This window comes from Triticum dicoccoides, chromosome 3B (assembly GCF_002162155.2).
Source record: "Triticum dicoccoides isolate Atlit2015 ecotype Zavitan chromosome 3B, WEW_v2.0, whole genome shotgun sequence".
In the NCBI taxonomy this organism is placed as follows: domain Eukaryota; kingdom Viridiplantae; phylum Streptophyta; class Magnoliopsida; order Poales; family Poaceae; genus Triticum; species Triticum dicoccoides.
The window spans coordinates 19,558,464-19,578,935 of NC_041385.1; the positions used below are offsets into that span (position 1 = coordinate 19,558,464).

General features: G+C 43.7%; 1 protein-coding gene across 1 annotated transcript; it reads left to right on the top strand.

The window, feature by feature from the left end:
• The first annotated feature begins 16,196 nt into the window (after nucleotides 1-16,196).
• On the top strand, nucleotides 16,197-17,965 carry LOC119280556 (E3 ubiquitin-protein ligase SINA-like 3). Its single transcript, XM_037561370.1, has 5 exons — nucleotides 16,197-16,784; nucleotides 16,992-16,996; nucleotides 17,224-17,296; nucleotides 17,754-17,784; nucleotides 17,853-17,965. Exons 1-5 carry the CDS (start codon nucleotides 16,197-16,199, stop codon nucleotides 17,963-17,965), a joined length of 810 nt encoding a protein of 269 aa, XP_037417267.1.
• Nucleotides 17,966-20,472: the final 2,507 nt, after the last annotated feature.

Sequence of the window (20,472 nt, forward strand, 5' to 3'; positions counted from 1 at the left end):
GAGGCTGGGGACTCAACCTCCTCCTTGCTAATAGGCTCCAGACGTGAAGTGCTGCGCCGAGTCATTGGTGCGGGCGCCATAGATGGAGCAACACGGACTGGAGTGGGTGCAATAGGTGGTGCAGTACGGACTGAAGTGGGCGCAATGACTTGGTCAGACTCCTCAGTGGTAGGCAGGCGACGAGCGGTGGCGAGGATGGTAGGTGAATAAGATGCTGAGGACGAGACCAAAGTTAGTGGTGGTGATGTGTGGAGGAGCTCCCTCCTGTTTGAGGAACAACCATGAACTGAGTCCATACGAGCATCCACAAGGTCGCCCACCAGGTTATCAAAAGCTGCCTCAAGTGCCTGGAGATACTCAACAAGCACCTCAATAGCTTCATCTCGCTCTCCCCTAGGGCAAGCGAATGCATAGTGACAGGTGTATGGCACGTGGCATGGGAGGTAGCGGTAGCGACGGGTCTTCATCGAAGGAAGAACATCTTGGAGACGAGCTATCGCCTCACGGGCAGCCATCTGCATAGCATGCCTCTCCGTAGGCATGGCTCTCCCCAAGAAACGGAAGCGGCGTAACTCAACACGCCCTCCCTTGAATTGCACCGCAGCCTGGTGCATGGACAGACTGTCATTGATCTTGTGCTGGTAGAGTGTGAATACAGGGCGCACTGATGGCCCAATCGCGATCTTGACGATGAAGGAGAGGAGCTTGACGAACCCCTCAGGCACATTGGCGAACACCTGTGACTCACAGTCGTTGCCAGCCATCCAGAAAAGTAGGCAAAAATTCTGAATGGTCAGATCATAAATTTATGCTGACTGCCAGAAAATGACTACATTTGCAAAAATTTAAAATAGCACTATTATGCTAATAACCGATTAGCGATCGCACCTAGTGGCTTCCTACAGTCAGCCTGGCTCTGGTACCAAGCTTGTCACGACCGGCTTTTCAATAAAATACTTATTAAGAAACCGATCTTTTTAATTCCATTATAGGAAAATTTCTCCTTGCTGGTAGACAAATACTTGATATAGGAGTCCAGTAGCACTAAAATATAATACAGGGTTGAGCTGAGGTTGCTCAACAATTTATTACAAACACGCCAATATCGCACATAAGGGCGGATATGACACAAGAGTGTGGTGGCATACTACTGACTCGGAATAAAAGTGATGGTGGATATGTCACAGTGGAGTGGTCGACATGACACGTAATCTGGCAGCTCATCGAGCGTCGAGGTGAGGCTCGATGCTTTTATTCTGGTAGCGGAAGCGGGTATAATACAAGTGACCGAATCCAGGATCGCATGGGACTGACTGGGACTCCTCTAGGTGTCGGACTCACTATCGTACTCTTCATCCATGAGATCGCCTTCGTCAACATCTGGCCAAATCAACAAGCCAGGTGAGTACTTTGAATGTACTCGCAAGACAGTTCGGACATAAGATATAACAAATGCAAGCATGATGCGCCATGAGCAAATAGCAATGCACACTCAAATAATCAAATTTTGCACGACGTGATAAATGGAAAGGAAGTCAGGCGGTAGTCATCCCGAAATCCAAACAAAATAACTGAAAACCGATCGGGTGTCTGGAGCGACGCCTCGAAGGGTAAACAAATAAATTATCATGCCGCAGTCGGGCGTCTAAGCGACACCACATAAAGGGCTTATATTGAAAAGTAAATAGCAGTGCGTGCCACAGTCGGACGTCTGAGCGACATCACATAAAGGGCTTATATTGAAAAGTAAATAACATTGCGTGCCACAGTCGGACGTCTACGCGACATCGCATAAAGGGCTTATATTGGAAGTAAATAACAAGCGTGCCACAGTCGGATGTCTGAGCGACATCGCAGAAAGGGCTTGTATTCGAATATAAATAACAAGAGTGCCACAGTCGGACGTCTGAGCGACATCGCAGAAAGGACTTGTATCGAAAATAAACAACAAAAGTGCCACAGTCGGACGCCTGAGCGACGTCGCAGAAAGGGCTTATATTTCATCAATCATATCCGATAAATTCATGAAGATATATCACTCACAGGAAATATTTAACACATAATAATAAACGGGTTAGTCCATCCATAGGAATAATCAGTTAGCCGGACTTAACACTCATGTGGTTCACCGGAATTTTATCACCTGAGACTGACACTGACAAAGATAAGTTGAACACATTACTCGGACATGGATAAGATTATTCGAATGATTTTGACTCTGTAGAGTTTGTACTAATTATCCACAGCCAAGGATTTACGTAGTCACGAAGGACTAGTTCCGTTTACGGTATTTCGGTAGAAACGCATCTAACCAGTACACACCCATCCCACCTCACGGTGCCAGGAATCACCCTAGGCAACGTTCAAGAAAAACTTTGAGACGGGGAGGTCACAACCTCGAATAGCATGGGATCAAATTTATATTCGCGCGCTCTAAGGGGTGCCCCCCTCTCGGTCCCAACCGGAAACACCCATGCCCCCTGACCGGATGACTGGCTTTAATCCAGGGCCATGGAACCCTCATCACGGCCTCTCTATTTGGTGTGTACCAGGAAAGAGGTTTGCAACTTACTAAGCCATATCGCTTGCGGAAAACATGTGGTAGTACAGGAAGGGAAAATGGATGGAATCATGACTTGATTCATGTTGACACTGGAGTCAAATGGTCTGGCATAAGACTAGCATGCTTCAACACTGCCATCTTACCCCTCTCATGCCATCACATGGTCATGCAAACTCATATCCAACAACATATGGATTTCCGAAGCTCACTTGCCTCAACTTTGCGTGTAATATAACACTTATCGAAATGCTCATAATCATGCCATGAAACTACTCAATGCAAACATGCAAAAACACTCATCATATCAAAAGCTCAAACATGCTTGCCTGGTTCGGAGTAGTCGGAGTTTAGCTCGGTGAAGTTCGCGGTTCCGTCACCTCCTCCGGTATTTACGGTATAAGAAAATACGTACTAACGTAAATACCGTCTGTGCACAAAAAGGTGCTCCAAATATTTTTCAAATAAATATGATAAAAAACTAGACAGAAAAATAAAGGGCTTGGCGGGGCTCTGGAGAGGTGGAGTGGTGGTGCGGGCTCGAGAACGAGATCGGGACCTCCTTTTATAGGTGATCCGAGGCGGTGGCCGTGAACGGGAAATCTCCGGCAAGGATTACGGCGGTGCAGCGGTTGGTCGGGTGGTTTAGGGGGTTGGGCATCAACGTGGAGATCCACTGGTTCCATTCAGAGGCTAACCGCGGTTGGATTAGGCTTGCTTGGTGGTTTCGACAGAACGGAGCTTCGCGGGCCTGTCGGCGGCAGAGGTCGCGCCCTGTGCTTGTCGGGCCACGGCGACGGTGCTGCGGCGTGCGCTGGCAAGCAGATGGCCACGCGGAGGCCTCGGGTGCAATGGGCGGCGCTGGATGACGCAGAAAGCTGGCGCTGGCTCCCGCTGGCCGCCACGGGTGGCTCTGCCACCGCAGAAGCTGTCGGCGTCGGCGAGGCACGCCGCCACCGACACCTGCGCCCGTCCAAGATAGCGTGCGGTGCTCTGGATAAGGAGGAGAGGCCGTGCGCAACGCGCCAGAGCGTGTACTGGTGATCGATGACAAGTCTCTGATGAAAACGACACTGACTGTCGAACTGCACTCTGAATTTTCTGAATATGTACAGAAACAGTGCAGGCCAAGTGTTCGACGAAATGATATAGGCATGTGGTGAATTTATCTGGGGCTGATCTTTAGTGTGGTAGCCTCTCAAAGCACTGGGGGCTGCCTGATTTTTGGTGGAATTTTTGGAGAAGAGAAAATATGAATTTCACCAAAAATGAGGAAACTGGTCCAAACTTGCAGTGGCTGAAACTTGAAAAATTTAAATTGTGGAAGAGTGGATCTTGATGGATCTAGGTTGGGGGTGCTAGGGACTATCCAGAAGAGTTGGTTTGAGATCAAAACTCAAAGAGAATTAGGTACTTCCTTTGTAAATCATCTAGGCTTAAAATAAAAGACAGAATTGTTTTGGGGGATAAAATAAATGAAATAAAATTCAAAAATGGGTTGAACTTGTTGGGACAGAAAGTTTGGGTTGCCCCAAAGTGGAGGGAGGGGTTTTGGGAGAACTTTTAACATGAGGCATGGTAAAACAATAGGTGGTTTCAAAACAAAGGAATAGCCCCAAAACCCATAGTGTTTCTTTTTAATAGAAGATAAATTCCAAAAATTTATTTGAGATGGGTAAAAATCAGAAGGAAGGTTTTTTTTAATAACCAAACACCAAGGTTGAGGAAGATACAAGAATAAAAATCCTTGTCATGGAAAGAAAAAAAATTTAGAGAAGGAGGGGTTTTTGGAAAAAATTTAAATGGCCTCCTTCAAATCAAACAAAGGATTTGCTAAAAACAAAATTTAAAAATTTGGAGTGTCACATTAAAACGGGCTGAATCATATTGGACGGCCCAGATGACGCTACTGGGCCTAATTCGGATAGGACGTAACGGGCCCTGGGTTAGCGGGCTGTAAATGGGCTATATGCGAACAGGCCGTTAACAGGCTTTCTGTGGGCCGGCCCGCCACCTTTTGACCAAGTCAAACGGGCCGGCCTTTTCACAGGAATGGGCCTTTGTTGGGTCGTGCCACGTGTCGTCGTATCATAGGCGCCTTCGGTCCAATGAGCGGATGACATCTGTCCCAACGGTGAGCCGACACGTGTTTCCTCCAGCCAATGATGATTTTACACGTGGAAAATCCCCATTGGTCGGGGCTGTTAACGGGTTATCGGATCCAAAACCCGACCCGATAGCTTAACGGCGTTCCGTTACGGTGGATGCCACGTGTCGGTCACCCTTGATGAAAGCAGTTCTGTGACGCGCGATTTATCGTCATGGAAGTGGACACTTCCGTGATGATAATTTTGGTAATGTCATGGAACACTTCTACGACAGCACAGGTATGACTATCTTGATTCTGTCATAAATTTGTCATGGATGTACATGCATGACAAAAAACGTGACCTACTGTGACAAACACGTATCATCACGGAAGTGTATTTTTTTGTAGTGCTTCTTCAGCTTCTTCCCGCATTGCCGGCGCAGCTTCTTTGCCCATTGTTGTATCATCGTATTCAGGGAACCCATGGCCAGGATAGCTATCGTCGTCCTCTTCTTGTTCATTGTCTTCCATCATTACCCCTCTTTCTCCGTGCTTGGTCCAAACATTATAGTAGGGAATGAAACCGGACTCAAATAGGTGGACGTGAATGGTTCTTGACGTAGAGTAATTGTGACCATTCTTACAGCCAGCATCGGTCATCATACATCCATTGTCGGATCATCTTCATTACACAACACCGAATAGATCGAATTAATACAATTTCATACATAAAGTTCATATACAACACTTAATTAAATGCAACATACAAATAACTCTCTAGCTAAAGAATTTAAATGCAACAACAAATGTGATCAAGATCGCAACTAAGGTAACAATTAATCCAACAGCATAATGATACCTAGCCACACTATCAATGGCATATTTTCTAATCTTTCTAATCTTCAAGCGCATTTTCTCCATCTTGATCTTGTGACCATCGACGACATCGGCAACATGCAACTCCAATTCCATCTTCCCCCATCAATTCTTTTCAATTTTTCTTTCAAATACTCGTTTTCTCTTTCAACTAAATTTAACCTCTCAACAATAGGGTCGGTTGGAATTTCCGGTTCACATAGCTCCTAGATAAAAATATCTATGTCAACTTGATGGGCATAATTTGTCATAAACATGAAATGCAACAACTAGTTTTAAAAAAGAATATACCACATCCGAATCATAACAAGGACGAGGGCCGCCGGGGATGGATATCAAAACCATGGCACTATGTATATAACAAACAACGTACGAATAAGATAATTATACAAGTAACTATATGTCCAAATCACACAAACATCAATTTGGTAATGTAAAACATTCATGAACAAGAGCCTCACCTCATGGTGGTGCCGGCGACGGGACGGTGCCGGCGACGGGACGGTTACGACGGAGATTTAGAAGGCACTAAGTAAACCACACCTACATATGCAAACTAAGTGTTATTTTTGACCTCAAATTGCATATAAATCAAATACTAGCACATACAATTCCTCCCAAATTACTGAAATCACAAATTAATCACTATACAAAGCATTGCAAGAGCTAATCTAGCAATGAGAGATGAAAGGACAAAGTTGCTAACCTTTGTGATCATTTGAATGGATGGGGGCCTTCAAATCTTGACAAATTTTGGGCAAAATGTGTGATGAGCTCGAGGAAGAGAAGGGAAGAACACAGGAGGAGAGGGGAAATGGGAAGAATAGAGCGAGCTCGGGTGGACGAAGGGTTTATGTACGACGACCTTTAGTACCGGTTCGTGCCACGAACCAGTACTAAAGGTGCCGGAGGGGCCCCAGACTGACAACATCCTACCACCACTCTCTTTAGTACCAGTTCGTGGCACGAACCGGTGCTAAAGGTTCGCCACGAACCGGTACTAATGAGAGCGGCCAGCTAGCCGTTGGAACCGGCACTAATGGACACATTAGTGCCGACTCAAAATCAAACCGGCACTAATGTGCTTCACATTTTACCCTTTTTCTACTAGTGGGGGTTCTGATTTTTTTTCAATTTGTTTTTTGTTTTTAGTTTCTATTTTGAATTACTTATATCTTTTAGGATATTTGATGTTTTTGAGTGATTCTTTTTGCATTAGATTAAAAAATTTGTCTAGTTTCTGTTTGTGCCATTAGTTTTCAAATTTGAGTGATTTAAATATGAATTTTCTCAAATTTGCTTCAAACCCTAGATTGTGAATAATTTTAGTTTAAAAATAGTTTTAAATTTAATTCTTTTTGCTCCTAGTCACATGTTACATTGTTATCACATTAAGATTTATTTAGTTATTTTTAGAATAATTTAAATTAGGATTTTAATTGAAACATTACTGTTTTTCTTATATAGCTGTTTTAGTCCTTTAATTGTTGTTTTCAATTATTTTTAGTTAGTTCATTCTGTAGATATTAACATGTTGTACTATGCTTCTGTTACACAATAGTAGATACATTTTTATAATTAATTAATATTAATTTTGCTACTGTTTTCTATTAATATTTGTTTAACCTTTAATAATAATTGATAGAATTAGTTTTGCTATATTAAAAAGTAATTCTTTTTGCCACTTTAATAGAACGTGACTCTGGCTTGGTTAATCTTAGTTGTGACTCTGGTTTGGATGGTGCTAGCAGATGTAGTCGATGGTAGGATTGGATGGACACCATCCCGGACTAAAGGGGTTGTGTAATTTTCAAACTCTACACCCCCCCCCCCCTCGTATCGTCATTTCAGTTTTGAAATAAAAACAAAAGAAAATGATAAAAACTGCAAAAATTTAAATCTTTTGAGATGTAGTTATGTTACTACATCTACTAGTTAGGAAAATTAAAAAACATAAATTTTGACATGTTTTGCAAAAAAAGTGTTATGAAAAAGTAAAACGGCTATAACTTTTGCATACGATGTCGAAAGAAAACGTATAATATATCAAAATGTTCAGCACAAAAACCTGGTTCCGATTTCGATGGCCATAGGCCGTTTTACAAATTTTTAGAATTCTCAAATTCTGAAAGGAAAAAAGTTATCCTCAAATTTAAGTTTTTTTGAGTTTTTGGTCAAACTCTAGTCAAACTATGGTCAAACTATTTATTCAAGAAATATTAGTGTTAATAAATAATTATTGTTTTTTAGAATAATAGTTTCAAACTCAAACAGTGATTCATGCTCAAGTTCAACTCCTAAGAGTTAATAGGATTGACAGCTTACTATTGTCAGGAAAACAATAAGTGCAGACTTGGAAACTAGGGGGAATAAAACTCGGAAGTTAAGCGTGCTTAGGCTGGGGTAGTCAGAGGATGGGTGACCAGCTGGGAAGTTAGACTTGAAATGAGTGGATGAGTGGTCCATACTTGAGCAGTTATGAGGGGTGATTAGAGATTAAATTGTCAAATAATTCAGAAATAAAAAATCAAAAAAATCAATTTTTTTCAAAAAAAATCAGAAAAAACAAATTTCAAAAAAAAATCCTTTAGTCCCGTTGGTGTTACCAACCGGGACCAAAGGTGGAGCTCCAGACAACGGCCACGTGGAGCTCCTTTAGTCCCAGTTCATAAGCAAACCAGGACTAAAGGTTTTGCGCTTTAGTTCCGAGTCCCGACCCTTCAGTCCCGGTTCCATAACCGGGACTAAAGGCCCGTTTTCTACTAGTGTTCCTTCGTTCAAGTTTATTGTTCTCCTCATATTTTGGGTCAAACTAGGACGACAATTCAGTTTTTTTTGGCATATAATTGATGTTTTGGTAGTCAAAACTATAGCTAAAGTTTGATCCAAAATATGAGTGAAATTACTAAACCCAAGCAAAGGAATCAACTAGCAAGGTGAAAAGTAATTTCAGAGTCACCAGTTGGTACGTCTACAACAAACCTTTATGCCTATCTAGTTGAGCAATTAGCGTGAGCTTCCTAAGATACGTGAACCTCTGTGCCTATCAAGTTGTGTGTGAACCATGAACCATCGATCAACCACATGATCCTGTGCCGAAAACAGTGAGAACGCTAATTTCTACAATTATTTTCCATGGTACCCGGTACATTGACTTGACACCCTTTTCACGAGAGGAAAACATCAAGCTTTGTGGCATCGACCATTAGCTCTCCTTGTAGAGTGAGAATGGACAAAGCTGAGCCAAAGCTAGATCGGAATGGTGGCGACAACGTGAGATGATTCCTTTCCTATGCTCTCATTGGAGGCTAGAAAAGGTGTGTACGGTTAAAAGCTAAAGTTTCACGTGATACTAGCACCTAGTGCTCTGTACTCCATACTGTCGAAAACCCTAAGAAATTGCATTTGCGTGTGAGATCTGAATCTGAACTCAATTGAAGTACTAGTGTGAGTCATTAACAAGTATATATATTGTTTCTCTCACTTCCACACCTGGGTTTTTTCCATTATTCATTTCACTACTGTTTCGGTACACCCCCTACCCCACCCCTAAACACATCAATGGTCGAGAACTCTGTCCGTATACCTTCATATTAAAGAACATAATGGATATTAATAAATAATTTAGTCAAGTCTAACCATATTGAAACCCACATGATCCATTTGAATCCTTACGCGTCGTACACTTAATACATATGTATTCGTATGTATCTGTATGTGCGTCATAACCCACTACTCCTGCTCGCCACATCCTTCTCGGCTAATCCATCGGCACGGCACGCGCTTGGACAATACATCCTTATCCACTCTGCCTACAACTCATCCATGCAAGAATTGCCTTATACAGGAAGAGATCTTCCCTAGTACAATTAGGGTATGATTTCAATATATGTGCTTCTGATTTCTCCTATGCGGAACCTTGAGCAGCTAGCTAGATTGAATGTCCCACCGATGTGCATGGGATTTTCACCATGAAAAGATGAAAAGAACTTGGGCCAGATTGCTTGCAGTTTGTAAACTGAAAGCACAAAGTTGAGCAAGAGCTCTATTGGGGTGGTCGTGGTGACAACGTTGGATGATTCCTTTCCTCTCCTCTCTTCTCCTTGGAGGCTGGAAAAGGTGAAAAGCTGAAGTTCACATGATACCTTGTACTATCTAACGATAGATCGGTGCATCCAAGAAACTGCTTAGATCCATTGATGACTTGACGCGCATCCCAGTCATTAACAAGTGTATGTTTGTTTTCACACACGCATGAGAAGGCCCAATTTAAAGTTGTCTTTTTTCACCTTAAAAATTCCATCTAGTACCATGCTGGAAAAGGTATGTATGGTGAAAAGCCAAAGTTGCATGTGGTATATATTATATAGGTCTTGTTTGTTTGGGTTGTAGCTTCAGGAGTAAAATGCATCAGTGCACCCTAAACTTGCTGGTTAGGACCAAAACACCCCTCAACCTCTGAAACAGGACTAATAGAGTCCTAATACTTGTTCATACGGTGCTCCGTACCGGAACCTTTCTTCCGAGCATCGACGATGTTATAGCTGTTCACGCCAGTCCTAGGCGACGGAGATGCAAAAGATTAGTAAGTAGGTGCCCTTGACTTCTCCTACAACTAACTGTAAATCTATTGGTGGTTATATGAGCGGGTGAATATCTCCTGTGCGACACATTTGACGCGAATTGGAAATCATGCAATGGCGTTCATGAAAATAGCTCACATGCAACACTTTAGATGGCAACAATAGCTCCTATGCGACAAGGCCCTCTTTGACTCTAAACCGCAAGAGAGAAGGGGTTAGCTCAGGTGTGTTGGGACCACCACTTTTCCACCTCAGCGTTGGAGCCGGAACTAATCCACATGCGTGCGGGTCCCACAACTTATCCACTTCAGCGTAAGCCATTACAAGGGCACCCGATCCAGCCCACAGCCCGTGTTCGTGCATGTGCCATTGCATTGCCTGACCCCCTCCTCTTTCCTTCCCCCACCCTGTTCTTCTTCTTCTCCGGCGACGAAGCGCGGCAACACCGGTCGGCGAGAGATGTCTAGCTTCAGTTTGGCCTCCCGCCCATCATGGCCGTAGTATGGTCCAGTGCCGCTGATAAGATGCCCCAACTGCCCGCGCAAGGGGCCTCTGAAGCAGCTGACATGTGTGAAGGAAGACCATGGAAACCGTGCAGTTCCCGACGACTCTGGAAGAGATGCATGTGTTGAGCCGCGTCAAACCTGATCTTTAGATGGAGGGGACGTCTCATACCGCCACCAGTCCCGGAAGACATGTTGCAGCAGCGATAGCTCATCCTTGATGAACGAAGACATGTGGTATGTGGACACATAATTAGATAAAAAAATATTAGTGCCTAGATTTATTGGAGGTCTAAGCCAAGTTGGAGCCTAGGTAGATGTGAGAGAAAACGTATGATAAATTACTCTTCTTCTCTATCAGTTTAGACGTAATTTGAAATGAAATGGTTCATGCATGAAATTCAATACATTTAGAACGGTGCCTAATGAAATGGTTCATGCATGAAATTCAATACGCAGAAAGGTGGTGGTGACAACGTACGACAGATTATTCCTTTCCTTGGAGGCTGGAAAAAGGTATGTGGTAAAACAAACCGAAGTTCGCATGAGAAGGTACTATCCAATCTACTATGGATAGATCTATAGATGCAACCAAGAAACTGCTCCAATATTTCACACAACATGGGCTACGCAGTGTCACGCGCACCAAGCATGTAGGTGCCTGCTTTTTCGACAAAGGTGCCTGCTACCTTCCATTATCTATTGTGTTAGCTTTTGAGTCGTCGCTCCGCTGTGTCTACTAATTTAGACTTTAGAGAGATAGAGAGAGCTACATGCAACAAGGCAACACCCAAAAGGCTCACGGGGTGCCATATATGCAGTTGCCAATTGGATCAAACACACAACACAAACGCATACGAGGATATAAACTCATGCATACATAATACAGGTGGTTGAAGGAGACACATGCCAATTGGCGCTGCATAAAACTTGCAGCATTTTCTTTATTTTTTTCCTTTAAATTTTCGACAGGACTCATATAGCGAGCCGTCGGATCTGATACAAACGGAAAGAGAAAAACAAATTCAAATTTGGACGTTGGACCGAGCGCGAGCTGGTTACCGGCGGTGCCATCCACAGCCACTCGGTCCTCCTCCATAGTAATGCCGCCATGCATAATCACTTTGAGCTCGTGCCATCCCACGAAGTGATCAACCCGGAAGCATGCTTGCACACCACATGGAAAGAAATGAAGCAGCCAAATCGTGTACACGCACACGCTGCATGGTGCTTACTCTCTGCGTCCATAAATATTTATCAAAGAAATGGATGTAAATAGATGTATCTAGAACTAAAATACGTCTAAATGCATCTACTTCTTCGATAAGTATTTTCGGACTGAGGAGTAGAAAATAAAAAACCGATAATCAAGAAAGTCGTATGCAAGAAATACTTTGCCCATCACGTGCCTTCCTGTGTGTCACCGACCGGTAAACCTATGGAGGTCTCTTTGAATCCATCCGAAGACACAGACGTTGTTGGTGCTGGTGGTGCTGCTTCAGAAGTTGCCCTCTTTTCTTCTTGTTCTTCTTCTTTTTGTTTTGCAAGGCGTAGGTAGCGCTCGGCGACGAGAAGCTTGGCGAAGCGGTCAAGTTCTTCATCATTTGTGGGGCCGTTCTTGCTTGTCTGGTAAGTCCCAAGGTACAAGTCCACCTTACCCGAGTTGCTCTCCAGCAGCTTCTGAGCGATGTCCACCAGGCTATCAGTGTTCTCCGTAGTCGCATTGTCCATTGGCAACATGTCGGGCTCCTTGAATAACAAACACTGCAATTAATTAATTGAGTTTTTTGTGGAACAATTATTTGAGTTTTTTTACCCCCAAAATGATAGGAAAAGATCCTACTGTGCTTAATAAATTTTTGTGCACAAGGAAGATCAAAGTATGTATGGACTCAAACGCGTACCTGAGCCTGGATGCGGAGGTACTTAGCGGCTTGGTTATGGTTCAAGAGCATGCGGACCTGCAAGTCCACCGACTCGGAGCTGGCGTGGGAGTACATGTCGATGAGTGGACTGTGCTTGTTGCTCAGGTTGAAGAGCCAATCAAAAGCGCCCCACTTGGCACAGTCCGCGGCGGTGTACGCCCCCTTTTCCTTGACAGATGACCCGGTTCCGATGGAGATGACGAGGAAGTTGTTGTAATTCACATCGGAGTGGTGGAAGTGCGGATTCCGGAGTAGCACCTCCCTGGTGACCCTCATTATGGCAGCCATGGTGGGGTTGTTGGCGGCCACGGCGCCATCGGCGAGGTGGAAGTTCGACCGACGTATCCCACTGGGACGGTCGTTGTCGAAGTAGTGCGTGGGGAAGTAGGTCGGCGCGGCCGAGGTGCCGATGCAGACGTCAGACGAGAGCGGTTTGGTCTCTTTCTTCCTTTTCTGCGGGTCCGTCAAGTGATCCTCGAAGGAGGAGAAGATGACAGGTGCCAGCCTGTAGACGTCGAACGTAGGCACCACGAGCCAGCTGAGGGTGTTGGCGAGGGTGTGCTTCTCCGTGAATTCCTCGATCTTTTGGTGCAGGAACACGCCGTCATACCTGGGCCCCTTCAAGGCGTGTATAATTTCGCCGGCCAAGCCCATTTTCCTTAGAAAGTAACTGTAATTAAATAGCACACCACATCACGATATAGAAAGTAACTGTAATAATAATAATAATAAAACTGCTGGAAAAATAGAATTAGTTAGCTAGCTGGGAAGATGCGTACACCTACTTTTTTGGCGGGAAGATACTAGGCCCGTTTTTAATGTAGAAATCCTGGATCTCCTTAGGGCTGTACTTTGGCCGTCCATGATCGCCTGGCGTTGCCAACATTGTGACGATGAGGCCGCCCGTGCTCGTGCCCGCCATCACATCAAAGTAGTCCGCTATTTGGGCATCTTTCCCGTCAATGTCCTGAACAGATCAACAAAGAGATCAAATGATTTTTTTAGGACATGTATAATGGTACTATCTTAGGAGTGCCACATAAAATAAATGCTGAGGTGAAAAAAAGAGAATTTATAAGAAAATACTTGTCTTATCTTATTTATGAGATGATCTCTTAGCCCAACACGTCTCACCATGTTTTTAGAAATAACTAGTTATGATCGATAAAGCTAAGAGATAAGCCATTGTAGACATGCTTTTATTGTCTTCTCTATAAGTTACATGCAAAAATTAAGATAAATCTGTTCTATCAACCATTGTACATGCCCTTCCTCTTGGTCCAGCTTGAAAAGGCACATGACCCACAATGTGAGGTAGGTACTAGTGGTCTACTTACTTGGAGCTTCTCCTCGAGGCTGCTGAGGACGACTGCCGGGATCAGCCCGCGTATCCCGCCACCATCGATGCTCAGCATGGTTATGAGATTCCCGAACCTTGGTGGCGGGAGCCGTGGTATCAGCTTAGACGGTGCTGGCTTCGATGACCCACCATCATCGTGTCCGTGCTCATACCCGCAATCACATCGAAGTAGTCCAACATCGGGGCAGAGACTGCTGCTGTTGCCCATGACTGTCGTACACTAGCTAACCTGAGTCAATTAATGGAGAAGGGATAGGAGCAAGATCGGTTAGTTAGGGGTAGGTCTAATAGGTGTTGTTGGACCCTATATCTCTATAGATATATATAGGCAAATGTGTCTAGTTTGCCTGGAGAGAAGCTACCTACCATGCCCTACACTGGGAGCGACGGCCGTGTCATATTAAATGGTTAATGGGACACACAGTGGCATAGAAGTTGTGCTTTTCACCTTAAAAAAACATGTTGCTAGGTGGGATGCATCCTGCACTTTTTAAACCCATCTTGTGGTGGTGTTATGCTTACAACGTGCGTGTACTAAATTAAATTAGTGCCACCGTACGTACGTAGTGGATTAACAGATGGATAGATAGAGAGATAGATAGATAGATAGATAGATAGATAGATAGATAGATCGATGCATCCGAGAAACTGCTCCACGTACGGTAGCTCTTTTTCAAATTACATGATTCGAACATGATAGAGAAATGCACGTGTGCAGGTACAATACAGAAAAATGTCTGGATTATATGTGCTCAAAACTAACACAATATATTTTTCTAAGTGACAATTTAGAACGCAAGAAATAGGAAAGCTAGGGCTACATTCTACAAGAGTTAGGAATTGGAACATTCTCACTATAAGATTGCGCATAATCTGTGCTCATTTCCACAATCGATGACAACAGCGATATCAGGTTGGATCAGTGACTGGGCATCTCATGTGGGCAGATGGACGAACTTTTTGATGAACTGGTTGGTGTATGTGATTCTGTATGGTATTAGAGTTAAGAAAACTTGAGTTCAAGAGCTGCTCAATCGTAGTATTTAATAATAATAAAAATGCAATGCATCGATCATACGTCTATAACACCTTATGAAAACTAGATAAACCTCTTTTTTTTTAAAGGAGGTTAAACCCTGGTTGTCCATGCTGATCATCAGTTCTGATTTTTGAATTAGCCCATTGGTGCATGAAACTTCAGAATTTGTCTAAAAGAAACCCTGGCTGGCTTAGAACGAGGCACGAATCAATGTGCTAGTGGTGGCTTGTGAACCCACGAAGATGGATGTTCCATTAAGCTAGACTACATAAACTAGGGTCGGTTAGCATGCAACATGCAAACCAGCGAGTAGCACACTTTCGAAGCTACAACGAACCTACTTATTTGAGCAGCTAGCTAGCGTGGACGTCCTACTAACATGCATGTGCTTTTCACCATGAAAAGAACATGGGCTGCTTGCAGTTTATAAACTGAAAGCACAAAGTTGAGACAGAGGTCGATCCGGGTGGTGGCGACAGCGTGAGATTATTCCTTTCATCTCTTCTCCTGGAGGTTGGAAAAGGTGAAAAGCTGAAGTTCACATGATACCTTGTCCTATATATAATGATAGATCTATGCATCCAAGAAAATGCTTCGATCCATTGACTTGACGCGCATCCGAGTCATTAACAAGTGTATGTTTGTTTCATACACATATGGGCATGGGCAAAGTTGTCCCTTTTCACCTTAAAAGACCATATGTTATCTACTATGCTGGAAAAGGTACGTACGATGAATAGGCAAAGTTTCAAATGATATATACCCAATAGTATCTACTTGCAAAAACAGTTTATTGAGACAACATGGATCGGTGTAGCTATGGTCGCTGAAATTTCCTTTTTTGTACAGAATTAATTAGGACACAAACATTTTGATCTGAGACTGAAACTGTTTGCAACACTGTACACCATTTTCTAGCCCACGGCTGTTCCCTAGAAGCATATGGATCAAGGGCAGATGATTTATACCCCTTTACTAGCATTATGTTTGGTCTGGCCCCCTTTGGAGTTGTATCTCGGTCATACTATAAGTTCACAACTTCAAATTTACAGACTCATGAATAGTTGCGTAATTTTGTGTGGTACTGACTTATCATGTTGATATTCTGTTAAAAAGTTTTTCTCACATGAGGACCCGGCTAATTCTTCCTTTTCCATAGTGTTCTGTGGGGCATTTCCTATGCTCGTATTGCCGTCCGAAGCTTGTGCGCAACAAGTGTCACTTGTGCTCTGCCGAAACTACCTTCAAGCGCTGTCTAGGGATGGAATGTCTCATGGAATCGGTCACGGTCGCTTGCTCCAATGCCAATTATGGATGCGCCCAGAAGCTAACTTACTACCAGAAAGAAGAGCATGAGAAGGCATGCCCGAGCGCCCCATGTTTCTGCGCGGCGTCCAGCTGCAGCTTTGCAGGGCCAACAGACGCCATCCTTGAACATTGTGCCTCCCAGCACAAGTGGCCGTGTACAACCATCAAGTACTCCGAAGATGTTGAGCTCTGCCTCGAACCAGGTCTACATTTTCTTCGTACCAAAGACAGGGAAATTTTCCTGCTCAACGTGGCACTAGAGCCATGCGGGCATGCCATCTCTGTTGTCTGCATCCAACCTAAAGCTATAAACTCCAAGTTCAAGTGTAGGATGTCCTATGGTTCCTTTTTGAACGACTATTATCAGAGATCAGTTTACAAAATACGAAGCTCATCCTTGTCTGATGGGCTACCAAAGGGATACAACTTAATTCTGCCCAAGGATGAGATAACTGATGATGGAAAGGGTACCTTGCTTACGTTCTCCATTGATGATCCTAATCCTAAAGTAAAGGTGTGTGAGCCCATATGTCTGAAACCAGTATGCGATGTATGATTGAAGTGGTAAAGGTTCAGCGTGAACGTTCACGGCCTTCACTGTTTGGGTCTCATGACTTGTACTCCCTCCGTCCTAAATATAAGTCTTTTTAGAGATTCCAATTGGGACTACATACGGAGCAAAATGAGTGAATGTACACATGTCTATATACATCTGTATGTAGTTCTTATTGAAATGAAATGGAGGAAGTATATGCTAAGAGACTTTATGATCTCAGACTCTGCTTCGTAGTTGTTTCGATGAAGTGCACTATGTTTAGGATTCCAATTCATGTAAGGAATGTTCTACTGATTTGGGAGGCGCCGGGTCAAATGTTTGATGCTATGAAAATTGTGACACCGCCGTGAAATTGTGTCTGAAGTACTAAATGATCATTTGGTTCTGCTGACTGATGCAATCTTTGTTGTTTGCTGCTTTTAAGTCGTGTCATGGACCAAAACTGCTCAGGGTTTCAAATGCTCTTTCTAACAAGTGAAATGGGTTACGTTGATCGTGTAAGTGTACCTAGCCATAGATTTCAAATGCTCTTTGTTGGATACGTGCTCATCTTTTTGGTTAGTGTTGAAAGATAAAACTTGTCAATTTTTTGAACCAAATTTTAGGTTAAGTCCATAGAAACATAAAACATAAACACAATTTGATTGGAATATTTTTAATAACTTTCTAACAGATTCTTCGCCTGCAAAAAGGCTCAAATTAAGAAAAGAAAAAAAATAATATCCAAAATGATGCCTGCTTTCTTTAGCACGTATTCCGAGGTCTGGTCAGCAGTCCCTTCTCACTTGAGAAATTTGGATATTTGACACTGAACATCTGGCTTTGCAACATTGCCACTATTATGACAGACTAAGCAAAATTACCACCCAGACCCAGATGGTGAACACCTTGATTAATATGCCATTTTCCCTCTTTTACTGATTTCCTTGTCCTTTTTTTCCATTCCATTTAAAGACATCGGAAAGGACCAAACTGCCTATAAGAGGGGACTGCACATCCGCTCGACGTCGCTAAGAGCACCACCTGCACGTACTCCGAGGTCTGGTCAGCAGTCACCTAGTTATTTGTCGATTTCGACCAAGCCGCACATCTGCTCGACGTTGCTAAGAGCACCACCTGCTGGTGCGGCATGCCCGGCCGCTGCCACCTATTCTTTACGCGTTTGAGGAGGAACTGCTGTCGGTCGGCAGGAGTTCCTCTGAACTACTGGCTGACGCACGGACACTATGGTGCTATGCGGTAGCTATTTCTCTACACAGATTCATTTTTGGAGAGTGAAAGAGCAATATAATTGTGTTGGATTCGTATCATAGCACCACAAAAGAGCTTTCTACCGGTTCCGCTACCTAGCGGCGAGGAACCAGCTGTCATTCGCCTTTTTGGCGACTTGCATTCAAAGAGCTTCTGTTGGCTTAACCATGCAAACATTGCTCTTCTGCCAAGAAAGATGGGGCTGAGGTGAGGAGATTTTGGACTACCACCCTATAAGTCTCATACACACCACTGTGAAAATCATTGCCAAAGTGTGTTCCAGTCTGCTAGCTCCTTTCATGAACAACATCGATTCCAATGCCCAAAGTGCATTCATAAAGAAGAGAAGTATCCGCGTTAACATCATGTACGTCAGAAACTTTGCCTGTTGCCTCCATGGAAATAAAAAGCTAACCTTGCTTTTCATGCTGGACATTTGCAAGGCTTTTGATTCAATTAGATGGGACTACAAGCTTTGGACGATGCTCTCGTTCTCCAAGGAAAAAAGCTCCTCGCATCGCAAGGCATCCGGCGGCGTGTGGGGGAAGGAGCGCGACACCAACGGCCTCACTATTGATCAGGGACAAGATGCGTGCGGCAACAATGGCATGGCCCCTCTTGTGTGGGGAGGAGGGGTGGAGAAAAAGAGGAGAGAGGGAATGGTGCTTGCGGGAGGTGGAAGACGCGTAAGGGATAAGGTAAAAGAAGACGTAGGTGGTGGGGCGGGCCTTAAGCCGGTCACCCGGCGTAAATTGTTTACTTATGTTTTATTGCTCCGTAAGAATGCATGGACACCTTACTGTTTGCTTGCTTGCCACTTTTTGTGCACTTTTCATAATCCACTGTGATGTTTCCTTTTTTGAAGGATAATCTTTATAAAATGGATTTCCTTTTAGATTATAACACTCTCTGTATAAATAATAATATTATAGTGCTCACAATGTTGCAGTCGTTGTTGCATTGATATCCATTATGGTCCCATGCATGGCCAATGAGATTGGGTTCCATGCATGGACCTACTAAATATGTGCGTAGAAATCACGATGGTAGATGTTAGGTTAATTGACTCAACTACTATATTGTAAACATGAAAATTCTTGGATCCGTTGCAACACACAGGTACACACCTATTTAAATTAGAAAAAAGTAAAGGCAACTGAATCTTGAACATGCACCATATTTATCATGTCATCTTGAAATCAATCCGAAGTTCTAAATAGCGATGAACACAATAAGAGGTAGATGAAACAAATGACATGCTCGGACGAATCTTATAATACAGAATGTTCATCTATCGTTGAACGTATCTATTTTGCTTGTGATCAGGCACCCTCCATGAATCAAAGCCTCAAGGTTAGGTCGATCGTCTCGCCGGCTTTCTCACTCAGCTACGGCTCTGCGGCGTCTTCGGGCACATGTAGTAGACCCATGAAGTCTATCTCCACCGGACAGGGACCTCCACGGCAATATTCCTCCCAGAAGGTAAGGTTGGGTGCAAGCACAAGTAGCCACAACCCCAAAAGAGTAGAGTCAGGCACGGAGGAGGCTGGTTGGGGTAGGCTTACCGGCATGTTCCGGTGGCGATTGTTGCGGCAGCACTACGAGTACATGTGGCCACCAAGGGCTTGGTGTGTGACCCACCTCCTACGGCAAAAAGGCCATGTGTAGCCCTCACGCGATGGCCGCGGCGGCTGTTGTTGCCATGGGTTTGCTGCACCACAGTTGGAGGCCATCTCCTGCGAGAAGGGTTTTGGCATGCGCGTATCTAGCTTGAGATTATATATGTGTGGCTCACAACGGTCAAAAGCAATGACAGTGTGATATATGTACAATTGAGAATTCAGGCCTGGCTTACACCGATGAGAATGGTAAGTAATTGGTCGAAAGTGAAATGTGTGCGGTTAAAGAAAGAAACAAGTGATGTGCATGCACTCCCAAGATCCAGGCATGCATGGGTCCCACAATGTATACATCAAGACACATATTATGAAAATAAGAATTTAAATAACAAACGATATTAAGAAAGAAACAAGAGTCTTGTTGTGCATGTGCACCCAAGGCACGTGACACAAAGTTTTGCTAATGGCTTGATGAGTGCCAGTAGGGTGACTCGCTTGTCTTGTGCACGTGCAAATCACGCCTCACCTGATCTAAGCCTATCCTTCTTCATATTCTCAGCAAGAGCTCATGGCAACTGTATAAAAGTCATGTGATATATGTAAAATATCTATAGCACATCAAGAATTTTCATTGGATACGATGTTATCATTTGGTGGTGATGAAGTCAGTTACCAGATATTCTATTCACATTAGAAAATTACATAAAATGATTTGAATCATCTCAACATGAATGATAGATAGTAGCTATTACTAGAGTACAAGCGACTCTTCTGTTGTTGGTGCCCTAGCTCTCCTCCTCATC

Bases quoted from the DNA above. Each gene is read 5' to 3' on its own strand.
- LOC119280556 (XM_037561370.1), top strand. From the start codon at position 16,197: ATGGAATGTCTCATGGAATCGGTCACGGTCGCTTGCTCCAATGCCAAT. The intron at 17,297-17,753 runs GTAAGTGTACCT...TTCCATTTAAAG, and splicing joins AAATGGGTTACGTTGATCGT to ACATCGGAAAGGACCAAACT. The intron at 17,785-17,852 runs GGGACTGCACAT...CTGGTCAGCAGT, and splicing joins GACCAAACTGCCTATAAGAG to CACCTAGTTATTTGTCGATT.